Source organism: Cheilinus undulatus, linkage group 15, assembly GCF_018320785.1.
Source record: "Cheilinus undulatus linkage group 15, ASM1832078v1, whole genome shotgun sequence".
In the NCBI taxonomy this organism is placed as follows: domain Eukaryota; kingdom Metazoa; phylum Chordata; class Actinopteri; order Labriformes; family Labridae; genus Cheilinus; species Cheilinus undulatus.
This window is the reverse complement of record NC_054879.1, coordinates 37,173,776-37,186,921: the sequence shown is the minus strand read 5'-3', so window position 1 is coordinate 37,186,921 and position 13,146 is coordinate 37,173,776. Positions and strand designations below refer to the sequence as shown.

Sequence of the window (13,146 nt, the reverse complement as noted above, 5' to 3'; positions counted from 1 at the left end):
CTTTGTCTGACACCTACCCTGCGACAGCAGAGCATTCATGTATAATAATTATGCTTAGATAGTTAAAATTGTGCTGCCCATGATCTTGTTTGTTTTTCAAGCTCTTAAAGAGATTAATTTTAGCCAATTTCACAAACAAGTGCTAAATGCTTGTTAGATTTGATTGTTGCAAGCAAGTAGAAAATTATTTTTTTTTAATAATTCGTTTTTAAAAAAGGAGTTTTTAAGTTTTGCCTACAACGGATATATATTTGTAATTAAAGGTTCATAAAGGGGAGAGCTTTCTAGGGCTCAGCCAAAATGGGGACCCATGGAGGCCAGTTAAATCATGGTCAATCTGAAAGTTAAGCTGTGATAACCATATTTTTTTTTACCTGAAAAATAACAACCCTTATCAAAGCAAAAGGTATATATATTTTTTAAAGTGGTATAAAGACTTAGATACAAAGTGGGGGAAAGAGTTCAAAATGTGACAAAATGGCTATAAGGGGACAGAATTTGGCAGAAAATGTGGTGAAATAGGATTAAAAAGTGGCAAAATTTGAAACATAGGAGCAAAAATGGCCAGAAAAGGTTGGTGAAAAGCGGTTAAAGCGCGGCAAAAATGAATAGTGCGCAAAATTGACTAGCACCAATGCTACTGATCAAACACCGATACAATCGTACAAACTACAACTGGGTAGGACCCGTTATTTGGGTTTTTCTGGGACCCAGCAAATTCTGTGGACAGACCTGGTTGATTTCACAATTTCTACTGTGTGAATGTAAGCCATGCATTTTGTGAAAAAAAGAAAACTGAAATTATTTCAAGGCACATTAAATCTCGTTTTAACACAGGAATATATATAAAACAGAAAAAGACAGGAAGATACATTAAAAATTAAACTTTTTAAATTCAATTTTATTTTTGATGAATGGTATCTTAAGAAAGACTTTCGTAGTGTCACCAGGGTCCTTATTCATAAAAAGCTGGCCACAAGAGGACGCAACGATGCTGTTCAACCTACAAGCCCACCCCCACCCTTGTGATATTTTACCCCTCTCATCATTACCGAGAGCTTTGTAGATCCGGGAGGCTCGTCCTGTTTACTACACCGCCTCTGATGTGCCAGTCAAACCGCCGATGTCTGCTCTCCGCCGGCCAGACTCGTCTGCCTCCTCCCCTGGCTGTCTAACGATTCCACATCATGCTAACCCATCGCCGCAATGTAAGTATTGCAGGGCTTAAACGCTGGAATCACCTACATTAGCAAACATGGAGTACATTATGTTTGTACAAAATGTTGAAGGGATGTACAGAAATTTCCACCCTCGGTTTGAGTATTAATATCTTTTTATCTTGTCTTTATTGTCTGCTTAGGCTTAATAGTTGTCGTTAGGAATTTTAGATAGCCACTCACCGTTAAGTCAGACCGTTATTTACGTGACGTCTCGAGATACAAGGTTGGTCTGACTACGTAAACGTATAGAGAATATGAAGATTACGCATCTATACGATGGACACTTGGGCGCTATATTTAAAGAAATGCATTCGGTTTATTTAGTTACCTGTTAATTGTACAATGATCCAAAAACAGTTTAATTTAAAATCAAGAAAGTGGGCAATATTTTGCATGTTTAGGATATATGTTGTAGCGGTTAACTAAATGGCAGTCATAACGAAAGATAAAATAGACATTACAATTTCAGGTCATAAATAAAAATGTTTATGGCTCATTTCCTTTTTGTACAAATAATTCCATACCCATACCCAGTCTTAATAAATGTCAAAGTGTGCACATAACATTTTTAGGGGGCAAAAATATCTGATAATAGAAAAGAATTTGGGGCCCAAACCTCATTCTTAACATAGGTGTTATCCTTTATTTTTAGGTTTATGTATGTCCAATATGTGATTTTAAAAGTGTCATTTTTCTGTGTTGATTCTTTGGCAGCATTTATTCAGCAGCATTATGCCCTGAAGAAGAAATGATGCCATCATCACCGTGGTGAATTCACAGACAGACAGGGTCTGATCATGGGAGACAGAAAGAGGTCACCATGTGCCGACATCTTTCCAATTATGCCCTCATCTTCCTCTTCCTGGCCTTGTCTGGTCTCATCTTCCTGCTGCGCAACATACACACTGTAGAGGTGAGGAAAGAGATGTTTTTAGTGTTGCTTTGAAAGGGCAGTTTTTACACAACTACCCTCTTCAACTGTGGTGCTATCTTTATTTATACAAAGGAGTTATTGTGCAGGACCTCTTAGGAAATGAGTTGATGTATAAGGTTGCTATAATGTCTCAAGGACACCTTGAAGAATTTTTTTCAGAAAATGAAATTCAGTTTGGCCATAACTCCATTATTTTTTTCCTTATGGGACAAAATTCACTCTACTTTGGCAGCAAAATGTCTTGGACGGATGCCTCACTGGTCATTGTCAATGTCAGTAGCAGAGTAGTGGAATGGAGATTGCTGCACATTTGGTCACTTTCTGAATTTGTGACACAGCTTGAGACTCATGTTGATTTTAAAGATGCTATATATAATACTGGGGTTATATTGCATCTAATATCTAATCTTCAACATCTGTCACTACCCATATTTGAAGCAATGTCTATTGTTACGGCCAGGGACAGACCTAGTCCAGAATCTGGGCATATGCTGGAAGGGCCACCCAACTATTGGCTATTAGGGTCAATCAAAATGACATATAGCATCCACTTCGCACAATGTAATCTGAATTTCTCCAGTCTTAAAAATCTCCACAGGCACATCTATCCAGTTAATTATTGTAGATTAAACTGGTGTCATCCATAGTTTAGTAAGGGCCTTCTTACCTGCTGTCAGCAATATTGCTAATAAGTAATTATCAATTACTTTGTTTTCAGGGGAGATACCACTTTGTTTTCAGGGGAGATACTATTAAGATATATGATTTGAAATCAAGGGTATTTTGGCCTTAAAATTGTTTTGTATTGCTGTATGTATTTCTTTCAGATATTTCTGTATTTTTGGTATTTCCAAATAATATGAAAAAGATTTGTATTTTGACATCCACATTTCTTCCAATATTGAAGGAATATGAATGCAATTTAAAAAGAAAACTGATAGTAAGAATGGGCAGTAATACTGAATATGAGGGTATTAAAAATAACCACAGTATTGCTTTGATTACCATCATGAAGACAGTGCTGTGTTGTGATTGCATATTTATTGTAAAATTCTTAAGAGTGTGTGTCCATTTCCAGTAGCAACACTACTGTCTGAATGTGAAGATGCTTTAAAGTGATGACAGAACTCTCGTTACTGATGTTGGGCAAATTCTTAAAAAAAAAAGAATTTTAATCCAGAAAATTGGTTTTTAAAAAAGCGTAACAAAACAGTTCAATCAGGAGAGACTTAATGTGATTGAACAATATTGTATTTTACAAATTTTAATGAAAGAGAAATGTGCAATGTCTTTGGCCATTAGACTCTGTTGTGATGAATTCATGTACCTGAAGGAGTTGTGAGGCAGGAATTAGATACAGGATCAGATGAGGAGTAGACTTCTGAGAAGCTGGACCAGGAAACCAATGAGGTGGCAGAAGACTGAGGTATGCAGGGTGAGATGAATGGATGACCTGTGAGCATCTGGACTACATGCTGAGGAACTGAATGAGGTGGCTGGGGTGGAGGAGGGTTTACACTGAAAAAAAGAGGTAGCTGCTATTGTGGAAGTTGTTAAGAAGGAATTTTTCCACATAGACCATTCACTGGGGAGCTATTCAATATATTTGTACCATGTGCCTGGCCTTTTCCATAACGACTACAGTTATACACATTTGCTTGACAGGTGCTTTTTCATGTTCTGGTGACCTTGTGTACATGCACTCAGTGCTTTTACATAGGTATGTATTTTGATGAAACTGTTGTATTATTGTAAACTGACCTCAAAACAGCTAATGTTTTGGTCCAAAAACGCCTGTCCTACCTGTGTGTTTGTGCTATTCCCCTTTATTGGACTGTAACATGTGGTTCCTTGTGTTCTCTCTGATCTTGCTAAATCATTGTCAGCACACAAGCAGTGTTTATAGTTCGTTTGATTTATATGGTCTTTGCTAGGCATTTCGTTTGTTTAAACAGTTGGGCTTGAAAAATGTGCCTAGTCTGTTTCCAGGCAAGGCCATCCCTGATCTTCACCCTTCATTTGAGTCTAATGGGAAACTAAGTGGGAGATGCTGGACTGTTCTGCATTCAGTCCATTTTATCAGTACATCCCAATACCAAAATCAAATTTTGCTACAGTAGTTTTAAGTGAACAACAGCATTTCCAGTAACTGTAGACTGTTGACTCCTGTAGGATTGACTCCCAGTTGATGAGAAAAATGGAGGGAGCTTCAAAGATGCAACAGAAGAGTGGATGCTTTTCCTGGGCAGATATTGCTTGAACAGAATAGACTAATACTGAGGTGTGCAGGCTTGAAAAAAAAAGCATGGATGGAAAGCATAATCAACCGAACAATACAAGGGATTTCAGTGCCTTTCACCTGGTCACAAAGACCTGGAAAGGAGCAGAAAACACTGACTCACAAGAGCAGATCTAAAGTATGTTATTCACAAAGAAGAAGAAGCAAAGACAGTCAGAGGCCTTTTCTTTCGTCTGGAAAGAACAATTTAGATCAAGACCAGATGAGAGGGAGAGAGACAGATACATTAACCATAAAGCTTGGTTGTTTGAACAGACAAACACAAGGAGGTAATTGTAGGCTTGTTATCTAGCTGACTGCATAATGAAAACAGTCATTTCCACACTAGAATAGCACCCACAGTCCTATATTGTAGATTTTTCTCCCCCCATCTGGTCACAGCATAAAGCTGTCCACCTAGAAGTCTGATTCTGCTTGAGATTTCTGCCTGTTTGAAAGAAGTTAGTCCTTACAACTGTTTCCAAATTCTTGCTCATGGTAGATTATTGTTTAGTCAGCATTCGTTGTGAAATTCAAGTACTCCCTTATTAAGTTACGTTTTTTAAAAGCCATCAATGATGAAAACAAAAAGGAAGCTGTATTACTGGTTCCCTTTTGTCCCAAATACTTCTGGTCACACTGGAAGAGAGGACTGTCTCTGACAAAGGTATGTTTCACAGAATGTTTTTTTTAAACAGTGATATGCCTCTATCCAGATTCCTCTTTTCTCTTTTAAGTAAACTGTTGTAAAGTTTATATCTTGATTATCAGGCTGCAGAGCTACAGTATAAACCCTTGGTTCCCACCCTGGGGTCTGGGACCCCCCAGGGGGGCCTCCAAGGATCTTAGAGAGGGTGTGAGCCTCTGTTCTGAGGCTGCCAAAATTAGATTTGCAAATATTGACTAAAACCATAATATAGCGGTTATTAAGTTTATACAATGGTCTTTTGATAAGAAACGAATGCATAGGCCTCTTTTAGGGTTTTATCACTGAAACAATTAAAGTCTGTTGATTTTTGATGGCAGTGTGTCACTTTCCTTCTCACTTGGGTCCTGCGGGGGCGCTGCTTTTCTTAGAAACATTGGGGGGGAGGAATGGTTGGGAAACACTGGTATAAACCATAAACTAGACTGCTGTTAGAGTCTATCCAGGGATGGGCTCTTCTGACAGTATTCACTTGTAGAACATGATATAAAGTCACTCAAATAACATCACAGGCTTTCTGGAATGTTTCACTCAATACTTCCTAATAATGGCAAGAGAGATGCTCCTACAGTGGCATATCACAACCACCATCCTAGGGTACAGGAGTACAGATAATATTGGCAGCAAGAGGCTGTAGAAAATTGTTGAAATGATGGTAATGCAAGGAAGCATTAATCATTTTAACAGGACAGAGTCTCTTGGGGTTGTTTACAAGAAATACAAGTTATTAAACTGGTTTAATTCTATGGAACCCTCTGTAAATGTCTCTTATAGCACTGCTTTACACATTTTATTATTAATCCTCCCCATAGCTGATACAGGCAGTGACATACATCTTTTATTTAATCTTTTAGAAAAGGTTCATAATTAGCCTTAACAGCATGCTCTAGCTTAGGAAAGATCTGTATTCCAAATATCTGAACTGCTCTAATACATAAAAATGAATCATCTCAGAGATGATTACTTCTTTGATTTGTGCTGAGTAGTCATGTAGTGGAATTTGTATTCATTTTGTGCTGTAAATGTTCTGTCTTTCTGTTATAAGTTACAAGCAATGTTACAACACTGCTCCTTAAATTTACACCGCGTTCCGAATTATTATGCAAATGATTTTTTTCTTAGATTTTCCTAAATAGTCAATGCAAATGACAGCCAGTATAATTTTCAAGTCATCAACTGTTAGGGCATAATTCAAATTTTATTGAACAAACCTCCCAAATGGAAAAAAAACTCAAAATGCACTATTCAAAATCATTATGCACAACAGAGTTTTTTTAACATTCGATAGGTTGTAAAGAACTGAAAATGATAATTGTTCAATTTGCAGCATTAGGAGGTCATATTTTCTGAAATCAAAAGTTATTTCAATCAAAAACATCTTAACCGGCCAAGTTACATGTTAACATGGGACCTCTTCTTTGGTATCATCTTCAAAATTCTTGCATCCATTGAACTTGTGAGTTTTTGAAAAGTTTCTAATTGAATTTCTTTGCAAGATGTCAGAACGCCTCCCAGAGCTGCTATTTTGATGTGAACTGCCTCCCACCCTCATAGATCTTTTGCTTGAGGATGCTCCGAAGGTTCTCAGTGGGGTTTAGGTCAGCCCATAGCAGCCAATGACACAGAGGTATTCATTGCAGCATGAGATGGTGCATTGTCATGCATGAAGAAAATGTTGGTACAAAAGGCACGGTTCTTCTTTTTGTACCATGGAAGACAGTGGTCAGTCAGAAACTCTATATACTCTGCCAAGGTCATTTTCACACCTTCAGGGACCCTAAAGGGGCCGACCAACTCTCTCCTCATGATTCCGGCCCGAAAAATGACTCCACCAGCTCCTTGCTGACGTTGCAGACTTTTTTGGACATGGTGGCCATCCACCAACCATACACTACTCCTCCATCTGGACCATCCAGGGTTGCATGGCACTCATCAGTGAACACAACTGTTTGAAAATGAGTCTTCATGTATTTCTGGTTTTTGCTTGTGAGCATTGGTTGGGGGGGCTGAATAGTAGGTTTATACACCACTGCAAGCCTCTGGAGGATCCTACAGTTTGAGGTTTGTGGGACTCCAGAGGCACCAGCAGCTTCAAATACCTGTTTGCTGCTTTGTAATGGTATTTTAGCAGCTGCTTTCTTAATCTGATGAATTTGCCCACCAGAAACCTTCCTCATACGTGACCACGCTTAAGTTTCTGTGACATATTCAATGTTTTCATACCTTGTCCAAGGCACTGTACTATTTGACGCTTTTTTTGCAGCTGACAGCTCCTTTTTCCTTTCCCATATTGCTGAAACCTGTGGCCTGCTTAATAATGTGGAACGTCCTTATTCAGTAGTTTTCCTTTAATTGGGCTCACCTGGCAAACTAATTATCACAGGTGTCTGAGACTGATTTCAGTGATCCAAATAGCTCTGAGACACAATATCATCCATGAGTTTGATTGAAAAACAAAAAATTGAAAGTTTATGATGCTAAAATCCAATTTGCATGATAATTTGGAATGTGGTGTAATAAGAGAGTAAAGTCTAGACCTGAGATGACAGTTGTCATGATTTGGCATGATATCAGTAACAAATTGGTTTACTGGGTAAAAATGTGCTAATAGCATTCTTTGTTTAAGGTAAGGTTGATCGTCCCATCTAAGGAGCAACACTGAACTCTCCTTCTTCTCTTTTCAGAACTGGAACTGCCACACTGTTTCCGCCCTCTACCAGCTCCAGAGCAGGATCCAATCGTCCTTCATCCCAGTGAATCTCCCCACGTTTCACCACAACCATACCTTCTGTGCCCGCTTGGGCCAGAAACCCTCCCCTGAAGATGAACTGGAAGAGCGCTACCTTTTGGACTCCATCGCCTGGCCCAGACCTCCACCTCGCTCTGCACCACCTGCCCTGCGACAGACGAGTAACGCTGTGCACAGCCTGTTCGCCATCCTTCCCACCAAAGAGGGAAGGGCGTGGCATGTGGGAGACCAGCTGGAGGTCCTCGTCCAAATGCACGACTTCCAGGGTCGACCAAAGCACTACGGAGGGGATTTTCTTTTGGCTAGACTGCACAACCCAGAGCTGGGAGCAAGTGTAGCAGGGCAGGTGCTGGACCACAGAAATGGATTTTATTCTGCTTTGTTCCCACTCCTGTGGGTTGGGTCTGCACAGGTAGAGATTACACTGGTGCATTCCAGCGAGGCTGTGGCTGTGCTGCGGCGGTTGAGAGAGGAACGGCCAGATCGGGTGTTTTTTAAGAGCCTGTTTCGCCTGGGCTTTCTGTCTGAAACTACTTTGTGCAACATGTGTCTGCCTCCAGACCAGCAGCCTCTGTGCAACTACACAGACCTATACACAGGAGAGCCCTGGTACTGCTACAAGCCGAAGATGCTCAGCTGTGACACCAGAATCAACCATGCCAAAGGAGGCTACCTGAAACACCTCATCACCAACAGAGAAGCACTGCTCTTCCAGAGGTCCGTACTAAGACTCTTAAAAGTTTTGGTACTTTTTCCATACCACATGTGTTAAAATGATACAATCTTGGTTGATTAAATTTAATGAACCATTAACGATACGGTACAACTTTTATCCATCTGTCAACTTTTAAAACACTTTTTTCTTTTAAAAGTATTGATTTAGAAACCGTTTAGGCACTGAAATCTTTTTAAAAGTATCAATTTTTGCACCAGTAGCAGAAAAAAACAAATGAAACCCAACCCTGGTGACATACAGATAGAGTAGTGAAGACAGAGGAGGATGTTTCCTAGTCCTTAAAAGTTTTTCTTTACATCCCAACCTGCTGACTTTTTTACTTCACCGTGGTAAACAGACGCTGCATGCTGTATGGTCTATGCAGGTAAATCACTCAGCATGGGCTTGAACAGGTCCTTTTAATAGTTATCATTATAAGTCAAGAATAAAACAATTATCTGAAGTTATTTTGAGGCAATATTGTTCTAAATAGTTAATTGTATCCTGATCAGTGTCAAGTACGTTGTTAATTTAGTACATGATGAGGATAAAATAAATAAATAATGCTTTAATTTCTTTTCAGGAGTAGTATGCATTCATTAGTCTCAGTTCAACAGCAGAATATAAGCAACACAGAGGCTTCACTCTCGCTCACTTCAGAGGTACTGGCCTGAAAAATAAACAGATTTTCTTGTGATTTGCTCACAAATAACAGGGATTAAGTTTGGTGAAATAACAACATCATGATGCAGATTTGCAAAAAGTAAGCATGCATGATTTATCAGATCCATCCTTAAGAGAAGAAGAAATCTACATTTAAAATGTTTGTTGCTTTGATGGAAGTTGGATCAATTATATATGATGCATTTCAGTGTAGCCTATATAAACACTAATGGGCTGTAATAGTACAGCGTCAAGTAGACTCAAGTTTAAATATTTGATCAATATTAAATTGTTTGCCTTACTTTTATAAAGACATTGGTTTTTATAGATTGATAAATCATTGTTAAAGTACCGCTGATAGGATGTGGTATAACATAAGTGAGGTTAATGTTCTGCCTTATTTGTGCTTCTCACATGGACGCTTTCTCCTATAGAGCAAAGCCTGCTGTTGAATCATTGTTCATTACAGCTCAGACTACAATTATAGAACCAGAACACTCCTTATGATGACAACCCAGGCCCCCCCTGAGTACAGATTATACATTTATGTGTAAAATCTAGGGGGATATCATAACCTGTGCAGGTATTTGGGAGTTAACAAAAGAATAGGACAGGGTTTTTTCCCATTGGGTTTGTTGACAGTACCAAAATATGGAGAATATTTGTTAACCTGATCAATTCTACTGGTTTCATTTCAGTGGTGTAAACCTCAAAGTTCAAATTCATGCTTCAGGAGTCGACAGAATCAACATACTGCCTCCCAGGGAAGGTAACATACACCTGACGGATAGCATATTTGAGTATCTAGTGCCTTTAAAAATGACTGACCGCTTTGATGTTTTATCCTTTTATTGATTTTATAAATCAACCATGGTCGATACGTTTTGGCTTTTTTGTAAAAAAAAAAAATGACCAAAAAAACATTGGTAGAGTGAAAACCGATTTCTACAAAGTAATGTCAATTAAAGAAAATGTGTAAGGTTAAATAAGTGACTGCATATTATTTCCCTCAAGTCAGTATTTCGTCGATGCACCTGTGACCTGACACAACAATTTCCCTCCATGCTTCTCTGCAAAACTGCTCGAGCCCTTCAGGTTGTACAGAGATTGGGAGTGAAGAGCACTTTTTAAGTCCAGCCACAAATTCTCTATTGGATTGAGGTCTGGGCTTTGACTCGGCCACTCCAGAATGTTCACCTTGTTGTCTTTAAATAATTTCTGTGTAGCTTTCACTGTGTGCTTTGAGTAATTTTCTGTTGGGAAAATAAATCCTCTCCCAAGTCATAGTTTTCTTGCAGACTGAATAAGATTGTCCTTCAGGATTGCCGCATTCATTTTCCCTACTAAAGCCTTCCAGGGATGGCTGCTGAGAAGCATACCCACAGCATGATGCTGCCACCATAGTGCTTCACAGTGGGGATGGTGTTTGTGGTGATGTGCAGTGTTTGGTGTTTTTGCCAAACATAGCATCTTGTATGATGGCCAAAAAGAACCATTTTGCTCTCAGACCAAAGAACCTTCTTTCACTTGACCATGGAGTCTCCCACATTCCTTTTGATGAACTCTAGTCAAGATTTAATTTGTGTTTTCTTCAACAGCAGCCACTCTCCCATAAAGATTAGACTTGTGAAGAACGCGGGCAACAGTTGTATGCAGAATCTCCCCCAGTTCAGCTGCTGAAGAGTAGTCATGGGTGTTGTGGTGGCCTCTCTCACTAGTCTCCTTCTTGCACAGGCCCTCAGTTTGTGAGGACGGCCTGATCTGGCAAGATTGACACATCTACCATATTCCTTTCATTTCTTGATGATGGATTTAACTGAGCTGGGTTCACTGGAGTGTTCTTTTGTCTTCATGGTGTAATGGCAGCAATGATATTTCTTAGTATTTTTTGTCAAAAAGCCTAATTATATTGACCATGATTGATTTCAAATTTCAATAAAACAAACATCCAATATTTTCAATAGGCACTGTAATAATGCTTTGATTTCTTCCTTCCATAAACTTGATTAGAAAAATGTCTTTTTTGTGTCAGATAAAGTTGGGGTGGAAAGCAGCAGTGTAAAACCAGATCCTGCCAAACTAGCACCATCTGGGTATTATTATGAAGACTCATGGCGACCTTTAGGTGACGTACCAGTGCGCCAATTCAATGACTCATCGGCCATGACGCAGTGTTTGAGGAACAAAGTGGTCAACATGTACGGAGACTCCACAGTGAGGCAGTGGTTTGAGCACCTCATTAGTTTAATGCCAGGTGAGTGTTGTTTTTTCAGACTCTGTTCACTACTTCTACATTGTTTTGTTACATAATTTTCTGCCTTCTGAGACCCTCCTCCTACCATCTGACTGTCAAAGTCTCTTGCTGTGAGGTGCATGCATGAACATGAAGATTTTACCAGCAGTCTGTTCTTAAACTTTATTAAAATTGACAGGGGGGGATGTGTGAAAACTTTAATTTTAATTCCCTTGTGTAATTTCCTTTCCCATCCTCTTCAGAATTAAAGGAGTTCAACCTGCACAGTCCTAAAAACGTGGGGCCTTTCATGGCAGTGGACAGTACCCATAATATCCTCTTAAAATACCGCTGCCACGGCCCGCCTATCCGCTTCTCCACCGTCATCGCCAGCGAGATGCGGTATATCTCAAATGAGCTAGATGGCCTTGCTGGAGGCCCTGACACCGTGGTGGTTCTCAGCATTTGGGCCCATTTCAGCACCTTCCCCGTGGAGGTGTACATTCGCCGTCTCCGTCACATCAGACGTGCTGTTTTACGACTCCTGGACCGAGCGCCAGGCACGGTTGTCGTGATCCGCTCGGCTAACCTGCAGGCTCTGGATCAGGAGGTGAGCTTGTACAACAGTGACTGGTTCTCCCTGCAGCTGGACCAGGTGCTCAGGGCCATGTTCAAGGGCCTGGATGTACATCTGGTGGATGCCTGGCAAATGAGCGCAGCACACCACCTCCCTCACGCCCTCCATCCTCCTCCAGCCATTATTAAGAACATGATCAATGTGCTTTTGTCTTACATTTGCCCTGAGAAGAAAAAGAGCCCATACTCATAGACGTATAATAAGTAAGAGGGACCTGATTGTTTCATGACAGATTTCCTAACTGATCACTTCCTCTGTTTTCAAAGAGGAAGGCTGTGTTAGAAATAGCAGTGATCTCCAAAGCTACAAACCCTTTAAATGCCATCTGTTCTGAGAGGTTTGCCAGTCTTCTAGGACTGATCTCTGTCTCTGCTTTTTGTTTTTCATTTTAATCCCACAAAGCAAGATTTATTTTCAACGCACCAAAGACTTCAAAGCACCAGTTCTTACTGCCCATCTGTGGTTGTTGCCAAAGTGTGCATGCATCTGCCATTGCAATATTTTCCCATTAGTTGCCAATGTTTTCTTTTGGTATTCCTTCAAGGTTGCAGTTTTAAATTCATATTTATGGACTTTTATTTGCCAAAGCGAAAGACTCAGTGACTTTTTGTTTCTCAGGGTGTTGTGTTAAAATGGGGGTCTTGTGATCAGCACAAGATCCATTCCTGAGTTGCATCAGGCTGTTTAAAATGCCAAAAGAATGCAGCTTCTGGATTTATCCTCCATCCATCCATTTTCTATACCGCTTATCCCATTTGGGGTCGCGGGGGTGGGGGGGTAAAGGCTGGAGCCTATCCCAGCTGTCAGTGGGCGAGAGGTGGGGTACACCCCGGACGGGTCGCCAGTCAATGGCAGGGCTGAGATGTAAACAGACAACCAGGCACGCTCACGTTCTCTGGATTTATCTAAATCTCCAAAATCCACACTTTGTTTCAAATTTTGAGACTTTATATAAGGTGTTTTAACAATAGACTATGAACATCACTGTATCTTATTTTCACTGTTATAAGA

The 13,146-nt window shown here is 40.0% G+C and overlaps 1 protein-coding gene across 1 annotated transcript; it reads left to right on the top strand.

Moving 5' to 3' along the window:
• Window positions 1-1,075: 1,075 nt before the first annotated feature.
• Window positions 1,076-12,875, top strand: nxpe3 (neurexophilin and PC-esterase domain family, member 3). Its single transcript, XM_041807343.1, has 6 exons — window positions 1,076-1,208; window positions 1,935-2,133; window positions 7,823-8,604; window positions 9,964-10,034; window positions 11,298-11,519; window positions 11,762-12,875. Exons 2-6 carry the CDS (start codon window positions 2,041-2,043, stop codon window positions 12,325-12,327), a joined length of 1,734 nt encoding a protein of 577 aa, XP_041663277.1. The 5' UTR covers window positions 1,076-1,208; window positions 1,935-2,040; the 3' UTR covers window positions 12,328-12,875.
• The last annotated feature ends 271 nt before the right edge of the window (window positions 12,876-13,146 follow it).

Bases quoted from the DNA above. Each gene is read 5' to 3' on its own strand.
- nxpe3 (XM_041807343.1), top strand. From the start codon at position 2,041: ATGTGCCGACATCTTTCCAATTATGCCCTCATCTTCCTCTTCCTGGCC. The intron at 2,134-7,822 runs GTGAGGAAAGAG...TTCTCTTTTCAG, and splicing joins GCAACATACACACTGTAGAG to AACTGGAACTGCCACACTGT. The intron at 11,520-11,761 runs GTGAGTGTTGTT...CATCCTCTTCAG, and splicing joins CCTCATTAGTTTAATGCCAG to AATTAAAGGAGTTCAACCTG.